The 21,501-nt window shown below is 42.2% G+C and overlaps 1 protein-coding gene and 1 long non-coding RNA gene across 4 annotated transcripts in view; both read right to left on the bottom strand.

Moving 5' to 3' along the window:
- Positions 1 to 2,183: 2,183 nt before the first annotated feature.
- LOC129180218 (uncharacterized) lies at positions 2,184 to 3,151 on the bottom strand. The gene is made up of 3 exons (XR_008570116.1): positions 3,010 to 3,151; positions 2,841 to 2,903; positions 2,184 to 2,325 (listed from the first exon to the last, which is right to left on the bottom strand). It is a non-coding gene; the product is annotated as an uncharacterized LOC129180218 (long non-coding RNA).
- Positions 3,152 to 5,708: 2,557 nt separating this feature from the next.
- The window catches only part of frmd3 (FERM domain containing 3), a 65,857-nt gene continuing 50,064 nt past the window's right edge, over positions 5,709 to 21,501 (bottom strand). For all 3 annotated transcript variants that reach the window (XM_054774432.1, XM_054774433.1, XM_054774434.1), the window contains 3 exons: positions 20,671 to 20,795; positions 13,784 to 14,018; positions 5,709 to 12,401 (listed from right to left, as the gene is read on the bottom strand). In XM_054774432.1, coding sequence (XP_054630407.1) covers positions 11,918 to 12,401; positions 13,784 to 14,018; positions 20,671 to 20,795 — 844 coding nt within the window. In that variant the 3' untranslated portion in view covers positions 5,709 to 11,917. The remainder of the gene's footprint in view (positions 12,402 to 13,783; positions 14,019 to 20,670; positions 20,796 to 21,501) is intronic.

Below are 21,501 nucleotides of genomic sequence, written 5' to 3'. Positions count from 1 at the left end.
CATAAAATGGCAGCCCGTCCTCTCATGCAGCCCACCCTCACAGCTTAAAAATCCTAGGGGAATCCCTGCACACTGTAAGACACGCTCATCAAGATCAGCTTTTAGCGCTTCTATAGCATATTTACATGCATACATCACTTCATAACAACACCCCCTGTCTTGTGTGCAACGTGACCGAGGCCCCAAACATGACATTTTTGTATTTGTACCTACAATCTTGATTAGCGTCATGTTAGATCTTTCCAAAGAGAGGTTCTTAGTATCTCATGACAGCCAGTGCAGTAGATGCCTGACCAGAGTGTGAAATGAATTAGGGAGGAAACACAAGTCGCTCTGTGCTGAGGGGTCGAGGGTCAAGGCTTCCCCGCTCATGTGACTGGATGATCATGACTTTGCAGGAAAACTTTTTATTCCTGATATAGGTTTACATCGGGGCTTTTTACATGTGTGAACATGAAAAAGTGCTGACCTGTCTACGCAGCTGGTGGACCGAAAGCGTGTGTCCACGTGTCCTCGTGTGTCGTCTTTGAGTGGCTTTCATGCCCTCTGCAAGACATTAACCGTCATTTCATTTTCAGTTAAGTTCCTTCAGAAACATAATAATGGTTAGTTTTATGATTTCTAATAATATTCTTTTCTTTTACAGTTTTTCTATTGATAAGACACTGTGCCTGAAAAGTAGCACACGTTTCCCAAAACGCTGCGCCCTATTTTCTTTATTGGACACAGTTCGCGAAGCACTGCGCCCTTGTGTCAAAAGCGCGCGGTGACTGTTGCATATACATAGCTGTGTTTTGTAAGCGTGGTCATTTAAGTTCGCTAAATTCTCGTTTTATTTTGAAGTTAAAAGATGCCTTTATTTCGAAGAGACGTTTACCGGAAGTGCTATTCTCTGGTACGTATTTTTTGCAATTGACTAAGAGAAGAATAGATGGGCTTTCGAGCTACGTACGTATGTTGCTGTCTAATTGCTGTCATTTTAGCATGGAGCCAACGAGGTAAACATTTTTATTGGGATGTTAGGACATTTTGTTCTGCTGACATGCTGTGCATGTTGAATCTATACCTTGTTTTGCTCACACTGTCATACTGTATGTATTCTACTTCGTTTTCACGGTGGATTTGGAGAACAAGCGTCGAATAAACCCGTTGCAAGAAAGCAACTTGTGTCTGTGAATGCACTTGATTGGCAGAATTTCAACTTTGTTTTCAAAATTAGCACACACAAAGCACTGCTAAATACAAAACTCTTCTCTCACTGTTTTTGACCTGAGGTATAAAAAAGGACTTAAACTTGACAACCGCAACTGTTTCAGTTTGCCTGCAGACATTTAGAATTGCTTTGCGCTTTGAGAAGACTGGACACATGTTCAGGATGAAATGCTCAGCAGGCATTGATGAGAGTTGGTGATATGTGAAGGATTATTTTTTTACCGAGGACCCCCAAGTGGTGCAAACAAAAATAAATCCCAAAACTTGGACCATGTCTTGGCAGTGACCTGCTGGTGTAAAAGAGTCAAGAACAAAAAGCCTCTTTATTTACCGAGTTGGTACACTGGCTTCCTCACAAATTCCAATTGTCCATAGGTATTCATGTGAGGGTCCGAAGTCAGCTGGAATAGGCTCCAGCATACCCCCGTGACCCTATTGAGGATAAGCGGCATAGAAAACGGATGGACGGACGGTACAAGATGAGGTTAGTTAGTTGGTCCAGTAATTTGGCTTGTTAGAAGATCTCTACAAACTCTGCTTTTTTAAGTACAGTGGAACCTTGGTTAGCGTCATTAATTTGTTCCAGAAGGTCCAACTCAAGCCATAACGGGTGCTAACGGAATCAGTTTTTCCAAGCCAAAAGCCAAAACACGTTTTTCTAGTTTTAAATGCAGAAGCCGATCGGAAATGCATATAAATACACGCAAATGATGAATGAAAGCAAAAATGAACATTCAAGGTTACTTTTACCTTCACTGTTCCGCTGGAGCTGCTTTGCTGCCACCTGTCTGCTCTTTGCTGCAGTGCACTACTGCTCCTGCCAGGGCGGAGTCAACTTCACCCACCTGGGTGGGCAATTCCAGTCAGGCCCTTCTTAAAGGGATAGTTTGGATTTTTTGACATGACCTTGTATGACATCCCCATCTGCAGTGTAGTGTATCAACAGTGACTTACCCTCCACTTTGCTTTGAGAGCCGAGTTCTAGTCGGATTCCGTAGTTCCGGTTAGTTGCTGGGGTCACTTAAGATAGATAAATACTTTATTTATCTCCAAGAGAAATTCACAACGCGACGCAAGTCTCCCGTCGCAGCAGTCTCCACCTGCACACGTAAACTGCGGAACACATACACAACAATGGTCAGGCGAGAGCGCGTAGTGAATTTACACCACGTCTGCATCAATTCTTTCAGCCTGGACAGGCCACAGGACATCATCAACATCACAAGCTATGTTTTTTTTCTGGCCAGACAATGTGAAGAGCCAGAACTGACATGCATTAACAGAATCATCGCATGCCAAGACCATTGATCGTAAGGGGTTTTCCCAAATGTATAGTTGCCACCTTCACCAGAGTTCTTCTGTAGGATTCGGAAAGGGAGAATATGGTGGCAGAAAAACCACAATAACCCGAGGGTTCATATCGAACCATTCCCGAATCAACATTATCGTTATCCCACACAACAACAAAAACTGTGTCTTCCTGCCAAACGCCTGGCCGCACCCAGGTCAGTAGGCCGTCGCAAAGTCCATCTAGGAAAGTCAACAAATTCTGGGTGTTGTATGCACCCAGAAGTGCATGACGGCGAATCACCCCAAGATGTAGAGGGTTACATTGTCCCAATGCTGACCTGGGACTTTAGTCAGTGGTCCAATGATATTTCTCTCGCTTTTCCTCCCGGCCAGGTTGAAACCTACGGTGTCCCCGAGGGAACATGGAGAAAAAACCATTGATGGGTAAAAAAAAAAAAAAAGCTCGCAAAACATTTGTGAGAGAACGCAAAACAAGCTCTGAGGTACCTTGGTGTACGTGTGGACAGAACATTCTCCTTCAAACAACATCTTGAAGAGGTGACGGCCAACAGATCTTCAAGGGTCTCACTAATCCGACGTCTTGCGGGCACTAGTTGGGGTGCCTCTGCCAAGGTGCTGCGAATCCGTGCTCCAGTCTGGTGTAGAAATCCACATGTCAAGAAGGTTGACGTCAATATAAACAACGCCCTTCGGACCATAACTGTCTGTTTTAAGCCCTGCACTCCTTTGTTGCACCTGCCAGCGCTAGCGGGAATAGCCCCAGCCGGCCTACCCTTACTTATCCAGGCCAGGAAGGCCCTGAGACATGACTGGCACATTCTGCACGACGCCACCACGACAGTGTCGCCCCCAAGAAGACTCAAATGCCGCCGTCCTTACAACAAGGCGGCACAAAAGCTGCTTAGTTCCTTCCCTGAGGACCCGTCAACTGATGCTTGGCTGGCGGCATCCTGGAAGCTGGTGTGCGAGTCGGCAGGGTCCACACGTATCCATCCAGGATCCGAGAGTCGGCATCAAAGTAGATGACCTGCCCCGCTTTGGACACTTCAAAGCATTAGGAGCAGCACATTTGCTGAGTTTCTGAGATGGCTCTTTACTTACAGAGAGACGTGTTTCCAGCAACACTGTGGCTCACACGTTCGCATTTTATTTTCAAAGGACAAGCCCAATAACCATCACGGAATTGAAAACTTGTGAAATGTGTCCCATGAGTGAAATGTGTGTCGCAATGAGCAAAAACCGAGTACGGCCTTTTGCAAAAAGAGTGCAGGGAGTTTGGAAAGTGAATGCAAACCATGAACAGCGTTCAAGGTTTTGACACCACAGTCGTGTTTTTGAGAAATGCGTGCAGCCAGTGGGTGGCTGTGGGCAGTGAATGAAATTAAGGGTCAGAAATACTGTAAATAAGTAGCTTTTTACCGCTATGTTACCTTAGGGACAGTATGACAAACTGTGGTATTGCAATCCTGCCCACAAGAGGGAGACAAAGCATTCATTAGTCTTGTTTTTGTATGATTCTGTTCTTGAAAATTTTCAGAAACATTTTTGCCTCACTTTTTTTTCATACACTGAAATATTAAAGAAATAAAATATTAAAAGTGATAGTAATATGAGAAACAAACAAAACAACACATAAAGTTGTAAATTTTGTAAAATTTGGTTGTGGAAAAAGTTATAATATTACGAGAATAAGGTCAAAATGTTACGGTTATGGTTATGGTTTAATTTTATTTGAACTCGCATGCAAGTTGCAATGGAATACATCACATAATTCAATTCACAGTTCCACGTGTCTAAAAGGAGTAGGAAGAAGCAAAGCTTATTTAATCCTACCCCCCCCCCATCCCTTCCACATCTTATGGAGTACATTTTATTCACTTCCTGTATTCCACATGTGATTTTTAAATACATAGAATAATGATAAGGTAATGTAACAATATGATCAGGTAATTATTGAGATTTTTTCACAATTAATATACTGTAAGTGTTTCAAGTTTACTTTTTCCTCTCTTGTAGGGAAGTTTGTATGACTTTTTTGGGTAGCAGGTTATTGTTAACGGCATTATTTTAGCACTTTGAAAATGCACGAAATCAGCGAATTTTAATATTTGTTATTTTAAAAATAAGGGATTTGTGTGTTCCCTATAGGCGGCATTATGGATTCTCCTCACTGGTCTTTTTTGCAGTGCATTTAGCGAGTGAAGGTTGCTTTTATAGTTATGACCCCATTATGAGAATAAAGTTGGAGTTCTGAGAAGAAAATGTACAAGAAGAAAGTTGAAATAGTTGAAAGAAAAAAAATAGAAAAAAAATAAGGAAAAATAATGTCATTTTAGTAGGAAAGAGTTGAAATATTAAATAAAAAATATTTTTATTTTTTTAAGTCCTATTATTATGTGAAACAAGGAAAACAAAGTAAAGTTGGAATTAGGTTGGGCAAAATGTTATTATATTATGAAAAGAAAAATGACAAAGATTACACAAGAAAGTTGAAATATTTGGACAATTAAAAAAAACAACAGCAAAATGGGAGAAAAAAGAGCAAAGAGTGAATCTGATACTAATAATAGGCTTTTTCACCGATATCACAAAGCTGAGGTGCAGTTTTTTTTAACAGTACAACTTCTTAGCATGTCTGCTACATGTCTTGCTGTGCTAAATATCAAAGTGGCCCTTGCATCCTTTCATTTTTCACTATGGGGCCCTCGATGGAAAACGTTTGGACACCCCCGCACTAACTGTTTGTGTTTGGTTCATGTTGCTTTGGTTCGTCTAGGGCCCCACCGATTACTCGATTAATCGAAACAACAACCGTCAGATTAATCGACTAATAAAATAATGGTTAGTTGCAGACCTAGTATCATGTAACGACATTAGGGAATGACTCACATACAATTCCGTAGGCGCGTAAAAAGTCGGTTTTCTTCTTAACATCCCTTGTTGAGGCTGCTTTTTTAAAAATAAAATGCCAAAGAAAAAGCAAAACGTGCAGTCCGTCATTTGTTTGAGGCCTATTCAGTTTTGTGCGATCTTAGAGCTGTATTTTTTGGGGAAATTTGATTTTCAAATCGTACCACCAATCCTGTCACCGGTTTAGTGTTTTGAGCCAACAAGCTAGCTGTGATTATGTCTTTTCATTTGAGACACATGCACAGTGGTAATGACCTTTCAGTCGACTCTCTGGGGTTGATTAGGGAGCTTTATTGTGGCAGTATCAACATATAAAACAATACATCTTTTCTTCAAATAACATACAAACATTCAAATGTTTCACTTCACAAAGTTCATAAGGCTTGGTTGTCCCAGAGGGTGGTGAGGGCGAAATGAAAATCCCCCAGAGTTAGAAGCGAAAAAGAATAACAACAGCTTGACACCAGTCGTCAAAAAGAACAAAGTGACCGTGCAAGGGAGTGTGCTACTTACTGTACATGCTAACACATTCTAGTGGAAATGATCCAATCGGTTATTCCTCCCTTACGTACACGCTAATCCCACGCCCAATGCAAACACCTGAGGTATCATTTTCAAGAAGAAATCCTACATCAGGCCGATCAACTGCTGGCACGCGGGCCAAATCTTGTCGGGAATGACCGCAGACCGGCCGGCCTATGAGTTCACTTCAAACCTTGGGAGCGACTAACATTTTTGCAGCGGATTCCTAAAACCAGCAGAGCACTCCTGTCACCTAGGAGATCTTTGACGAGCGTTTTTGGAGGAAGTGTTTAAAAACTGCAGCACACTCCCGTCATATAGAGGATCGTTGACTAACGTTTTTGCGGTAAGTCCTGAAAAAGGATCAGGGGTGCCGGAGGTCTCTCTAACGTCAAGGCAAGGCTCTGTCGTGCCTTCAAATGTTTACTTACTCACCAAATGGATCATCATAGTCGTTCATTAAAACGCAAGCAACATGTTTACACCAGTCAAAGCTACTCTATACAGTGTATGCTCTTCTTATGAACCCACAGCAAAAATGCTTTGTAGTAGTAGTAGTAGTTTTAAGGAATTAAGGACCTACTGCGTCCTTAAAAACAGCATAGCGCTCTTGTCATATAAAGAATATATACAGTATATATATTGCAGAGTGCCCCTGGCATATAGAGGATCTTTCACCAGTTTTTGCAGCAGGACATTAGAAACAGCAGAGCACTCCTGTTATATAGATGATCTTTGACTGGTGTAAACGAATTTGTGTTTGAAATTCTGACTATATCATCAATTTGGTGACATAAACATTTTAGGATTATAGTATTACTTAAATTGAAAGACACCCAATCAAATTTACGGTTTGACATCAATAACGAGTGTTTTTCAAACAATTTATTTTTTAAAAAGCATTCAACAAAACTTTCCCTCGCCAGTAAACAAGACACCCGCATGACCTCAGCCCAAAATGACGGCTAAATCTTTAGCGTAAAGGCAAAGCTACAAGCTAAGCTAATGCTACATCACCGGCTGGGAGCCCTCGTCGCTGTTCGGTCACATTCGCTCCTATCATTCTCAAGCTAATCTCCACAGGCAGAAAAAAAAAATCATACCTAATTTGCACGTTTGCTGCCTTTCAACTGAGAGAATGAACCGGAACACGGCGCTAGCTCACTCAACACGTTAGCATGCCTTGCTAGCATGCGCTGTTCGCATTTCAACACAGCCAAAGCACAATGATGCTATGATATATATATTTTTTAAATAGTCTCTTCACATTCCTGTAAAATTAACTTTAAAAATGTTTACTTACCCATGTGTGAGTTAATTTAGCATGTACTTCATGAGGTGGTGTCAATGCTTGGTCAAGACAAAGCACATGCATTCTAATGAAGACAGCCAAGCCTACAAGCAAAACCAGGACAGGACACACAGAGGGAAGCGACATTATTTTACCCTTTTTTTTGTCTTTTTGCCACATCTATTAACAGTATTTACAAATGAGGGCACGACATGCAGGTTTAGCACAGAAAAATGTTTGTACATCGACAAGAGAATTAGCTTTGCATTCAAAAATGTAAGCCGGACAGAAAGAGAGTAGACGATGGTGGCTGGGTCGTGATGATGCTGTCATCGTGTTTTGGCCCTTCTGTTGGTTTCAGTGCATGTGTTTTTCCCCGTGACGGGAAATAAATGCTTTGTTTCTGCATAAACTCTGCTTAAAAGTCTAAAGAGCCACACTTTTATTCTGCATATTGATAATGCGGCAGGAAACCGTTGACCGACTAAGACAGGAGGACTTGTGTGGACACGCTGAATGCATTACAGAAGCCTTCATGTGGACCCTTGCAAATAAAATGGTCGCATTTGTGCAGAAGTAAATACACATCAGTGTATTCACAGTGCTGTGCAAAAGTCTCAGGTCACCACCAGCTTGGATGTTATCACAAAAGTATAGCGTAGTTCCTCACAAAAGTGAGGAAATGTAGTGCGCTAATGCAGTGCACTACTTGGCTGCAGCCAGCAGAGGCGCTATTGTTTCAGTCTGGACTGGCACGCACTTTCACGAGTGCAGACGGTGCTTAACAAATGTATTAAGACAACCTGACGAGAAAACTTGGAACAAAAATGTTAGTTATCTATTGAACAAACTCAAACAACGAAATAGTCCCTTTTCTCGCCCAGGAAAAAAGGTAATTTTGTATGTCTGTACAGGGATGTCAAGATGTGCTTTTACTGTTTTTGAAAAATTAAACAGTGAATGCAAAAAAATGACGGCTAACATTAACAAGTATATTTCAGCATATAAATATATAACACACTGGTGTATTATAGAAACATAAACATGTTTCGGATATGAGGAACATCGGGTCTGCACTTGTATAAAAAGAACAAAGTATATTTAATCCTACGACTTTTTCATTTCGATTACTGATAATGATATGGAATGATAGTTTGTTCACTTCCTGTGTTTAGTTTTCCATTCGGGAGGGACGGGTTGTGCTCAACGATATTTGTTAAGCACTGTAGCCTACAAAAAATCAAATTTTTTTAATATCGGTATTTTAATTAGACTGTGCCGATCAAAAACACTTTGTCCCGTTTTCATCACCAAATTGAATTTACTGTCACTGTTTCAGTCGCCGCGGCATTAATCCCCCGGAATCATAATGGTACTGCCCGTCTTTTCGGGCCAGGAAGTAGCCTGCTAGCTGACACACAGGTGGGCTAACATAAACATGGTGGCCCACTTATATTTCCTACTTTTGTTCACAGTTCGGCCTTGGTGGAGGTCTGGGTTCTATTTAGTGACATGGCAATTACAATCGTCCCCCGCTACATCGCGGTTCTATTTTTGCATATTCTGGATCATAGTATCCGGAATTATTCCATTAGTTGGCTCAGTCTTTGATATTGTGTTGAACCTGTTGGAGGCTTGTCCTGTATTTTTTTTTCCAAGTGCTCTGACCATTTTGCTATTGTGGAGTTATATGCACAAATGCCAAAAATGGTCCTCGCAATGTTCAAGAATCCTTTAAAAAAATTCCCGGTAACCACCCCCAAAATGTAATCAGTTCTTCCATATCCCATTTCCGACAACGACATAACTCCTTGGTGGAGGTAGTAATCATTATAATAACACGGGTTACTGTTGCGAATGTAACTATGTGGGTATTATTTCATGTTTAAAGGGCTCTAATAATGTTTAAAAACGTATTTAAAAGATCGTAAACAGGTTTTCTTTGCCATAACTACCAGAATATTCCATTTATAAAGAAGGAATCCTACCTTGCGGAAATGTACTTATCACGGTCGAGTCCGGAACCAATCAACCGCCATGAATAAGGGATTACTGTACATATTCTATGTTTATTTAACAATTGCTGAAATAACACATCTAACGGTGACCGAAGACTTCTGCACAGTACTCCCTCGCACAAAGCAAGCCATACCGTGCTCAAGCATGCTTGTTTGACGAGTGTAAGCGCTCTGTACCGTGCTGTGCTCAAGCACGGTATCACACTTCCCTTGCCTTAAGCATGGTTGAAGGAACTAGGCACAGCTACGTTTGCTCCCACACGAGCACACGCATGTGCACACAACGTAGACATGCCATACAGTCAATGAGGTACTACAGGAATAACATGGTAGCAGTCCTAATATCACAAGAATAAATGAGGGTGTGTTCCATCATGGGACCAGAAGTGTTTTAACAATGCTATCTCATGATATTACTCAATTCTTCTCAGACAGCTGGGAATTCTGGCAATTATTCTGGAAAAATTACAACTTTTTTCGCGGAATTCTTTTCGCTGAAGCCCTCGTACTCCGTCGTCTCATCACAATAAGCCACAAAAGTCAGAATAGTTGCAGTAATGTGAGTGACCAGTCTGGGACAAGGGGAGGAAAGATGTCTGTAACCGTGCTTGAGCCTGATACGTGACAACTGGGCCAGTATTACTGGCATACCTGTCAACCCTCCCGTTTATTCCCGGGATACTACCCCCCCGTTTCCCGTATTTCAACTTTTATCTAAAAAAAACAAGGAGTTTCTCTTATTTTCCGGAAAACTTCCCTTATTTCCGAATGCAAACGTTGACAGGTATGCTTAGTGGACGCAGTTTTGAGGTGTTTTTCACGAGGGTTTGATGTGTTTGGTTGCAACAGGAGCCGCTGATGCTAATTTCCTGAGAAGGCGTTCACACGGGCAGAAAGGCAAGACATTGCATACCAAACGACAACGGGAAGCTACCAAAAGTGCGTCAAAGCGGTTCGGTTTTTGCTTGAGTGTCAGACTCAGGTCCTTTGTGTGTGTGCGTGGCCACTAGTTAGAGGATGTTACGTTAACTAATAGAGGATGCTCAGTATGTTTTTACACAGTGTTGTGGGAAAGAGCTACAGGCAGACAGGGGTGCCCAAACATTTTCCATTGAGTGGCCTCCGACAGAAAAATTGTGGGATGCACTTTGTGCATTTAAAGACGCTAAAACCAATCAAATGATATCTCTTATCAATGATGGAATATGACATTTTCAAAATGTGCTCAAAACCAACAAAAAATGAGCTGCGGCCTGAAAATGCATTTTGGACACCCCTGGGCTAAAACCTCCTCTACAAGAAAGAAACCGTCCAATGGACTTTCGAGAAACATCACTGGACTACACAAATATTAAAAACATACATAACACTAACTTAACACATCCTGAGCCCCTTTCACACAGACTGTAAAAGCCGCCTTTATCCTGTGTGGCCGGCCGATGACGTGCTATGGGTCGGCAAAGTCGACCCGGGCAAATTTCAGGCTTTGGAGGTCATATCAGCGCCGTAACAGAGGCAGGGTATTGCCTGTGTGAAAGGGTATTCCGCAATGCCGGGACAGGGGTGTGAGGTTTTGACACCAGACACTGTTGTGTTGACAGCAACTGGCGCTGACATATGATGTTGCTGTGTGAAAAGCACACACACTTATATCCCGCAGGGTTCTGTGTGAAAGGCACAGATAAATAAATGTTACGGCTGTTATGCGCCAATTGTGCGGCATCTCTGTGTGAAAGAGGCTCTAATCCCGGCCAGTCAAGCCTCCTACACAGTTTACATTCCCTTCAATTTCCAGGAAAACCCTCGTTAGCTCCATTTTCCTACATCCCGCTCCCGTTCTTCAACACTTCGTCTACCACTTCATTTATGACTTGTAACTTGAAGATACTGAACTACTGGACAAAAACACAAACATGTTTCATCACCACCACAAACAAACACACGTCGCCCGCCTGTTTTTGTCCCAAATGACATCACATGGTCTGAGAGAGAGTTGAAATATCTGCCGTGGTCGTGTAAAAGATTTGTGCTGTACCCGGGCGTTACAAAATAGCTGAAATTTCTCCCGTTGGGTAAATTTTTGTCATCTTTTATAAACTCTGAATTTTTTTTCAAAATAAGATCAAAGTAGATCCTCTGACTGAAAAAATTCCTGAAAGAGCTGCGTCACGTAAAAATGTACAAAACCTTAAAAACAACTTGCGTAAGACTGGCTTCACTTACCAATGTGTCTTTTCTGCGTGTTTTATTATTTATATATATATATATGTATAGTCAACTCAGGAGTGCGGTATTCATTCAGTGACGACTCCATCTATCACTACTCCCACCCACTCTGCGGTGACTGACGTTCTCGGGGACCAATCAGGCGCTGCTCTTTGAAGAGGGGGTCCATATGTCTGTCTTTTTCCCAGACAGACCTCTTTCTTTGCAGGTGACCGCCACAAACGTCTATCTTAACAAGTGATGGGATCGTGCTGAATTGGGAGAGAAAAATGGTTCTGCTGGGAAGGACCGTCTTGCGTTTGTCTTATGATAGAGTAGTTAAGACCGATAAGATGTAATAACATGTTAAGACAGACTTTTGGGCATCTGTTTTTTTCCCTGAAGTGACACCTCCCTTTTTTTGCCAAGTGGTCCTCACCTCACCCTCTTAGTCAGACCACAGGTGCTCCATGGCCATGCTGACCTTGCACATGATCCAACGGCGAAGAGGGCAGTAATACTCGTAGTGGAACTGCTCGAACTCTGGCGTTTGTCGGATCTCGTGCAGGAAGGACACGTCCAGGTCGGACTCCAGCAGCAGCAGCAAGGTGGGCACGGTGACCAAGAGGACGCCTGTGAGCACGGCGACAAAGCGGGCCACGCTCAGCACGCAAGCGTTGAGCCTCTCATTGGATGACAGCAGGCGAAGGCCGCCGCCCAGGACCCCGTGAAAGCCGCCCCTGCTCGCGGCCAGCCGGGTGCGCTCGTAGGCACGGTCGCGCTCCCACTCGGCCTCCAGCTGGGCCTGGATGTCAGGGTCATCATGGAGCTCCCTCAGCAGCCTGGCGGGGCTCTGTACTGGCGAGGAGAAGAGGAGGTCGACGCCTCCCTGGCTGTCGTCCACTGGGGTGGGCAGCATGCTGGCACAAGGGCTGGAGAAGACATGGACATAGACAGATAGATTGTACACTGGATCAGTCCAGGGTGTACCCCATAGTCCGCCCTAGGATCCATAGCCAGTGCCTTAAAAGGTTCGCTAATATGCCAAATTGACTTTTTAAAGATGTTCTTACAGTAATATGTGTCCCTAGAGCCTGTTTATGAGCACCAAATGTGAAAAAATCTATCATCTTCCTCCCTTGCCTGCTCCTCTTTTGAGAGAAGAGGCGTTCGAGTGGTCACTTTTGAAGCGGGTTCTGGGAAAACCTCCTTCCTCGTGCACACGACACCGCCACCCACCCACCCATAGCCAGGTGAGTCCGCGCCATGTATACGCCCACCATTTCACAAAAAAAAGTTTAGTAACAGGACAGAAAAAGCAGGCTTTGCTACACATTCTAAATAAACTCTTGCCAACTATGCGTCAGTCAGCTGCAGACGTAGGACCTGTAAGTTTCATCATTGTGTTTTTCTTCAGTGAATAGGCTAGCCTAGCGTGATGTTGCTTTTTAAATATGAGTGCAATGTTAGCACTGTAGCTCACATAGCTATGCTAGTGTTGCTAACGTGTGTGTCCTCATGTCCCGCTCCTTCATGTTACATTACGTTGTATGTAATACTTGACATCTATTATGTTGGACAAATGCACAGTCAAAGGCTAGGCAGCTCTATCAGTGCTCTACGCTAGGCCAGACGGACGAAACTCAACCCTGATCCTCTTCTGCAATGTTCGTGGATTTCACGGCAAAGAAGGGCTGGTTCGACAAATTCCAGAAGAGGTACCAGCTGAAGGGTGTTGTTTATGTCTAAATTATGTCATATTTTCTGTTACAATACAGTACACGGGAACGGCATGGCTTAGGTGGTAGACTGGTCGTTCGATCCTCCGTCCTCTTGTGATCATGTCGAAGTAAACGTGCTAACAGTGTCAAAGTGCCATGGAGGTGGAAAAGCGCTATACAAGTGAAAGACTATATTTGGACTTATATTTGGGTATATGAGTGTAAAGGTAATTATAGGTAATTATAGTGTTATTTTATGTCTACAGGGCTCTAATAATGTTAAAAACCCATTTAGATAGTCATAAACAGGTTTTGTATGCTATAACTATGAAAATATTCCATTATTTATTTATTTATTTATTTATTTATTTAGTTAGTTAGTTAGTTAGTTAGTTAGTTAGTTAGTTAGTTAGTCCATATTATTAACATTGATTCCTATATTGTGGAAATTCTGGAACAAATTAACCGCAATAAGTGAGGGATTACTGTACACTACTATGGGACTTCCAGGACTTATTTAAAATTGTCGACAAAGAGTAGAAGATGAGACCTATACTAAAGGGGACTAGGTGAGAACATGAACTCCTGCAAACCTGTACACAAGCTCAGAGATGGTTAGCGCTCCAGAGGCCTCGTCATCTTCCCCCATTTCACTTCCCGCTTTGGGCGTCTGAGGTCGGATATTGGAGGTCTCCATGGCAACACGTGGAGACGGCAGGTCTGACGCAGAGTTGGCTCCATCGATGCTTTGTGTTTGTTCGCAGTCTGCGGGAGTGGTTGACGGTTTGAGGGGGGGCAACGCCGTCGAGTCCTTCATAGCTACAGTGCCTGGTGGAGGACATGGACACTTTAGTGTTACAATAATGTACTCAGACGAGATAGAAGTTATTAAAATAATATAAATCTCAGTTTTCAACAATTAATAATGCATCTTTTTTTTTTTTTTTTTTTACTAATAGTAACACTGAAAATGTTTCATTATGCACATGAGCCACATGATGGCGCTCTCATGCTTGTTAAACAGGCACAAACAGAGGTGCTGCTCACCTGTAAAATGGCAACAGGCACATAAACAATGTAATATTCAGCAAAGGCAACTCAATAACAAAAATTCAGTTCCATAAGTTGTTACAATGACTGTGGTTTTGTCCCGGTAGGGAGGCATCATATTTTGGCCACTGGGTCAAGAGGTTCCCCCTTTGTGTAAACTAAACTCTGGATTAGCAAGGTGTTGACAAGCATCACAGGACACTACTGGACCAACAAGCCTTGTCCAACCCCCCCAACTTGATCCATCTGAGACAGCTGGATATATTTTTACACACACATACACACACTCTTGTACACCAAAGTGCTTGAACTCCATGTATGTCAAGTAATGATATGTTATATAATAATATAATAAATAACACATCCATTGATTAAGAAATCATAAAAACATATTTATTATTTTTTATGATGTATCATCGTTAAAAAAGATTTTTTAAAATGATGTATTAAATATGTTTAAATATTAAATCATAATAATTAAATTAAAATTAAGCTTTTGTCCAGTAACTGCAAGAATGCATCTATGTTCTGCTCAATAAAGTGCATTAAGTTTTGTATTAAAAAAAAACAAAAAAACCTTCATAATAAACTGTGATGAGAGCATGCTACACCCACAAAAAGACTTATAACCTCACACCAGCTTTGGTCAGTTTAATCAGAAACAGAATGTTGCAAAGTGTTCTTCGTGTGTCTTAAGTTGCATTCAATTAGATGATTGCGCAGTTACCGCTATGAACTCGTAACTAGATATTTGACAGTTTAGCAAAATGCACTGAGAACCACCTGATGATTATGAGTTGAGAGTTATTACAGGCGCAGGGAGGGAGGGAGTGGAAAAAGTGAGGAGCAGAGTGAAGGGCAGCCTCCGTGGTAACGCAGTCAACACACGGGCGGCGATGACTAGGAGGGAATAGAGATGGGAATATAACAACAACATTCTGTACTCAAGTGTGTTAAATTGGTAAGATAAAGTAGCACTGAGGAGTACAAAGCTGGATGGGAATTCAAGTAAGAATTCCACGCAAAGAAGACAACTGGAAAAACACAGGAAGCTGCTCTTACAACAATAATTTTGTATAATGTGAATTAAAACGCATTTTATTTAACAGAAAAACATTTGCCGCTTTGGGTTTGTTTAAGGACGCTATTATAGAAGTTTAGTCACAATGCAGTAAGGTGTTTTCATGGCAGAAAGCCTTTTTAGAAGCAGGAGCCCTGGTATCAGGTTTGCCATGACGGTCCTCTCAGTCACCGTACAATGGGAGCATGAGTTTGGTTTGCGTTGTCACAAAGTCAATATTGGAGTCCAACAGTCAACGCTGCTCTCAATCACCGGTTCTATACTTTATCTCTATGGAACGAACCCAGGGAGTCCAGTCTGGTGACCTGAAAACCTCATCTCGGATGATGTGGTCATTATTCTGCGTTTAATGAGGCCGTTTTCAGCTGTGTGTGAAGCAGTCAGAATACACGTCCGAATTGGAGGTCGTGGCTCTCAGTCGGAAAAGGGTGGATTACGTCAATGGAGCTGGAAGTCCTGCCGCAGGTTTGTGTATCTCTGACTCAATGGACACAGGAATGAAGAAGTCACAAATGAAGACGCCTTTTGGAATAAAAGATGAAACACCTGCAAATCCCAAGAAATCATGCTGTTGTTCATTCAGTCTTCTGTTGATTATGTTAGGGTCTCGTTCATGAGTGTGGTTCGGACAGATTGTAAGATTGACAAGGTGGATTATCCCTACTAATGTGGTCGCTGTATCAGACCATCACCAAAAAGCCAAAAAGCAAAGGTCTACGCCGCAGATACAAGAAATAGGTGTCCTCCACAGAGTCTGGGCAAATTCTTAGAGGTACGACTTGGAAGAGTTATCCAGGAGGGGTGCTGCTCATTACCCAGTTCGGGAGAAATGAACTGAGGTGGCTTGGGCCTCTACTTAGGAGACTTTCTGGTCATCAAGCTGGGAAGAAGTATTGGGACAGACTTAGGATACAATGCAGGGACTATGTCTCACTCACAGCTGGCCTGGGAATGCCTTGGTGTCCTCTTGGTGGAACTGGAGGAGGTGAAATCTTAGCTTCTTTCAGAGGTGACTAGGAATCGGATAAGTGGAAGAAAATGGATGGATGGACAGTGATATTAAAACCTGTACACATTTCTGACCCCTTATCGTGAAGACCAAATTTAACATCTTAGTTCATGTCTGTAGACGCTAACCCTTGGACTTTCTACCTCTTAAAACAAAAGTAATCCTGAGCTGTGTAGGGCATCACCTAAAAGTGATGCGGAGAGGTTTCAGGCTCAGCTCAAGGACACTTCAGCGGAGTGGAAACCTGCCAGAGAGTGAAACATCACACTGCTCTGGTCTAAATGTCTCCTTGAGGAGATTTAGAGGGGCTTAATGTTGGGAATGCAATTGACATCACCGAGTGATTTCTCTGCAACTGTGAGGACGATCTCTCCGCCTTGTACCAAGAAAATGATCGTAGCCTTTGATAAGTCTCATATGCTAACCTCTTTGACTGGACCCATTCACTTATCAGTCAATAAGTCTGTCAACGGCCTTTAATAGAAGTTCCGCACCGCTGTTGAGTGACAGTAACTCAGAGACAGGCTTTAAGCTCCACAAGATCTGGCACACCTGCGCCAGTGCCAACGACAATGACTCATTTGACACACATGCTAATATTAGCTTTTTAGCATTGTAGCCTATGGTCCCGTGGCTATTAATGGCTACAGGAGCCACTTTAGTCTTAAAACGATGCATGCTGTAGCCTTGCATCAATGACATTGTTAGCAAATGAATGACATGTTTCCAGAGAGTGTCACAGTGATGGACAGCATTTACACTTTGCACCAGCCAGCTGCCAAACAAACAAAACAACAACTCGGGACTACACCAACTCATTGTTGCTTCATGTGTTTTCTTATCTTACTTGGCTCCAGTGTGTTCCTCTGAAGCCCAGGACTGAACCCAGCAACGCTGTCCCCCTGGCCCACCAGCCGAACATACACATCTCGTGCCGTGTGGTTGGCTATACGGAGATGGAGGCTGCGCTGGGTGGTTATCTTCACTTGGCACCTCAAGGCCTGCGCCACCACCACCGATGATGATGATGGTAGCTCCTCCAAGGCCTCCGCCTGATGGGGATGGTACACTTCCAGCGGTCCGGCCTCCAACTCCGGCATCCCCTCACCCTCCAGCTCCTCTGGCGGGTCACCTCTGTTGGTTCTATCGCTACCTCCCAACTCCAAACTGCTTTGCCCTGCATTGGTGCCATTTTGGTGCTCAAGAACCTCCATCACTGAGTCTGATGCTCAGACCCGGCTGTCCCCTGCAAGGCGCCTACATCAAATGACTGGGCTGTGGCATCCGAACACTCACACACACACACACACACACACACCTCCATGTACACACATGGGTAACACCAGATACATTCTCTCTCTCTCACTGTGATCCACAGACATGGCCGCCCCGCCTGTGAATGTCAGCGATGTTAACAAAGACTGCAGGAGGCATTAGAAGCAGATCAGTCCCAAAGCTTCTGGTTCTAAATATAACAAGGTGGTCCTGGAGGGAGAGGGGCAGCTAATCTAAGTGTGATTACAGATAGGGAGGCCTGACCCCGGATGGGATGGGGATCACTTTCCTCTTCCTTTCTTCAGTCGGTCTTTATTAAGGTCTTTCCTCCTCACATGTGTTTTGTTTCCTCATCTTCACCTTTCATCTTTTAAGTACAAACCGGAAGGTCTAGACTGATATGGTGCACTACGCTTCCAGAAAAAAACAGTTACTATGGAGTTCCCCAACATGCCGTGCAAGGTGCGCTCATGTGGAAAAATAAGGACACCCAATAATGAAACTCCCCTACTCATGAGCTGCTGCACACAAACAGGTGAAAATTTGTCATAAAATGCACCCCCACTGTAATGATTATAAAACTTTGAGGATATATGTATTACGTGTACTGTATCCTAGCATGTCTGACAAAGTAGTAGTGGGCACCACAATTGTCATTTGCACAAGAAAATGTGGGACGTAGCCTCGCCACTTCGCGGGTCGAACATCGCTCCCTCACTCTAGTGGGTTTTTTTCAAAAATGAATTAATGCTGTTTTGTGGTTGACTATGTACTATTATTAGTAAAAAAAGACAAATCATATGTCGTATTCTGGTCACTTAGCATCAGCAATATTATGTTGATGAGACATTACCTTACATTACCTTAACACTGCATAGAGTCAGCCATGGCATGTCCGACCTGACAGAATGACAAAAAGTTCTCCCATTCCGTGTGTTTTTGGTTTCTTACTTTGCCCTTCTTCACCACTCCGTTTGAAACGCTTTGTTTTGGAAAGTTTGGAAAAACTATACTGGAGGCTAACGAGTTAGCTCACTGTCTGCTGTCTCATGTGTCCCTGCAGTGATCCTGTAGCCTGTGCGTAAGTGTTGCGCAACGTGATGTAAACAAAGAATAACAGGAGTGTAAAGGTGACTATACGGGCGTGATTTCATGTCTACACGGCCCTAATAATGGCTAAAAAACATATTTAGAAAGTCATAAACAGGTTTTCTATGCTCTAACTACGAAAATATTCCATTCATTAATATTGAATCCTACTTTGCGGAAAGCCTCTTATCGCGGTCAGGTCTGGAATAAATTAACCGTGATAAACGAGGGACGACTAAATTATACCAAGAAGGACAGACGTGGACTTCGACTTTACCTCTACTGAAGACAATCCAGTAGTTTCCTTGATAAAACAAAAAGAGTCCTTAATAGGACGTGCTAGGCGTGTAAATGAAGTCCAGTCTAGATAAGAACATCTCCAGGAGATAGCCTTTACCAGAGTGTGTTTCTATGGACTTTGCATGATTAATAAGAAGAGGACAAGCTGTGCAAACATAACACGCTTGATACTGACGCTAGGTCAGCTCCCTGTTTCCTTTCTAATGTCGAGAGATTAGAGCTCTGAATATAGACGGTGATTCTAGACGTTGAGGACACTTTATCCCAATGTCCTTGCAGCAAGTCGGGTTGTTGACGCTTCCAAAGTGAGGTTGTGATGGAAACCAATTTGACTGATCAATACACCTAATGATCTGTACAATGTGCAGATACAGATATACGGTAGTGGAAACTTCTTGTCCCAATACTGCCGTAAATAAGAAAAAAATGGTGGAGACTGATGTGCCATGATCTCCACTTCCTTGGTGGAGGTTTGTGCACTAATATGCCATGTTTCATCCGGTAACACAACCCCACCATGCACTATGCTGATCCCATTCCATCCGGTGATGCTTCATCATAACATCCTCCTTTAACCTTCTTGCATGCGCTCTTCCAAACACGTGTTCCTTCTCTCGATGGGTCCTACTGTCTCATATTCTCTGATATTGTCTTACCTGCGGATGTTCCTACCTGAGATTTATACCTTAATCCGGTAATAGCTCACAGGGGAGAGCGTACGGAATAATACGGGAGAGTAATGACGAAGATGGACGGATGAAAAGTGGCTTGTAGACTGAGAAAATGGTGTCCTGAGGTTACTGAGACAAGCCTCATATCAGCTGATGGCAGCAACTAACCTCATTAACTGTTTTTTTCTATTAGCTGTTAACATATATGTGTATATATATATATATATATATATATATATATATATATGTATATATATTTAATGATATTTCAGATATTTATCTGTGTGTGTTTAAGTTAAAGCCATAATGATATCTTACGTGGTGATAATAATAAAAAAAAAAACAGTAACAAATTAAATATATTGTTAAATATTTTTTTCTTAAAGAAGTTGTTGGTGCATCATAAAAGTTCCAATCATGCAAAATAAAACCAATGTGTAAAATAAAAATGTATTCAATAAAACTAGAACTTTTCCATGTAAGTATGTTCTACAAAAAGGATGATTCCACTATGTATGCTTACTTGTCCATAGAAAATGTTGAATTTAATTGCCAAATACTAGCTAGACACAAAGATAATGACACGTTTTCACATACAAACATCAAATTCTACTTGAACCTTTACAGTACATATTTAAATAACCAGGAGGACTGGGGGACTGAAGTAATTACGTTGAGTGTGACTATAAACATTCTGTGCCAATACGTAGTCATAATTATGCCATATAATACCATTTCATGCTTGATCTGAGGCCTCCGGTGTTGTAAACTGTACATTCTAATGTTAAAACACACACAAGCAGACATGCGCAGACATGGCGGGAGCCTCAGGGAGGATCATGGGTAGGTTATTTTTAGCACGAGCCAATTGTCGTCTCCAGGGAGACTGATGGAGCATCAGCTGCTCAATCAGAGCTCTGTGTGAGGGGTGTGTACATGTGAGCACACATTGGGACCTCCCTGCGGGATGTGTGTCTGTGTGTCTAACGAGGAACATCCGCTTACCGTTTTCCACGGCCGCCTCTTCGTACTCAGTGGTGGAGGGCAGCGCTGGTACCAGAGGTTCCATGTTAATGATGAGGTTCTTATGACTCAAAGAGTTAAAGCTTCGGCTCTGGCCGAACTGAGCTCTGAAAACACAAATGCATTGGCGCTGGCTGATTTATTAATTCAATCAGATTTCACACAACAAAGCACTTTGATTAGTAGAAACCTGACATAGCTTTAGCTACTTTGACACATGGGCTGAGAAAGAACAAAGTTTGGTGCAGATCTGGACAAAGGAAAATGGCTGCTACAATCCACTTGCATCAGGGCAGAGGAGCTGTGATGACAAAGAGCTAGGATATTTCTTTAAACTATATATATATATATATATATATATATATATATATATATATATATATATATATATATATATATATATATATATATATATATATATATATATATATATATATACACAAGTATGTATATATACAAGTATGTATATATATATATATATATATATATATATATATATATATATATATATTGGTCTAAAAAAGTAAATAATGGTCTCTAATTAGCGCCTGGTGAAAAAACTGATGTAGCTTTTAATGACTCCACAAGATGGCGGTAGTTGCATTTGAGGTACAATCGTCCCTGTGCCTTCATTCCATCATGGTTTTTCTAAATATAGTCATTAAAAAAATCATCTCTCTGAAAACAATCCCAAAACAACAGGGAACTTTGAAGCCCAAAGTCGCTTATAATAAACTGAGTCTATATTGTGTCCCGTTTTCTCTCATTATGTCTACTATATTTGGTAATATGAATGTAAAGGTGACAATAGGG

Source organism: Dunckerocampus dactyliophorus, chromosome 4, assembly GCF_027744805.1.
Source record: "Dunckerocampus dactyliophorus isolate RoL2022-P2 chromosome 4, RoL_Ddac_1.1, whole genome shotgun sequence".
Taxonomy (NCBI): domain Eukaryota; kingdom Metazoa; phylum Chordata; class Actinopteri; order Syngnathiformes; family Syngnathidae; genus Dunckerocampus; species Dunckerocampus dactyliophorus.
The sequence above is the reverse complement of the archived record's forward strand: the minus strand, read 5'-3'. Positions and strand labels throughout refer to the sequence as shown.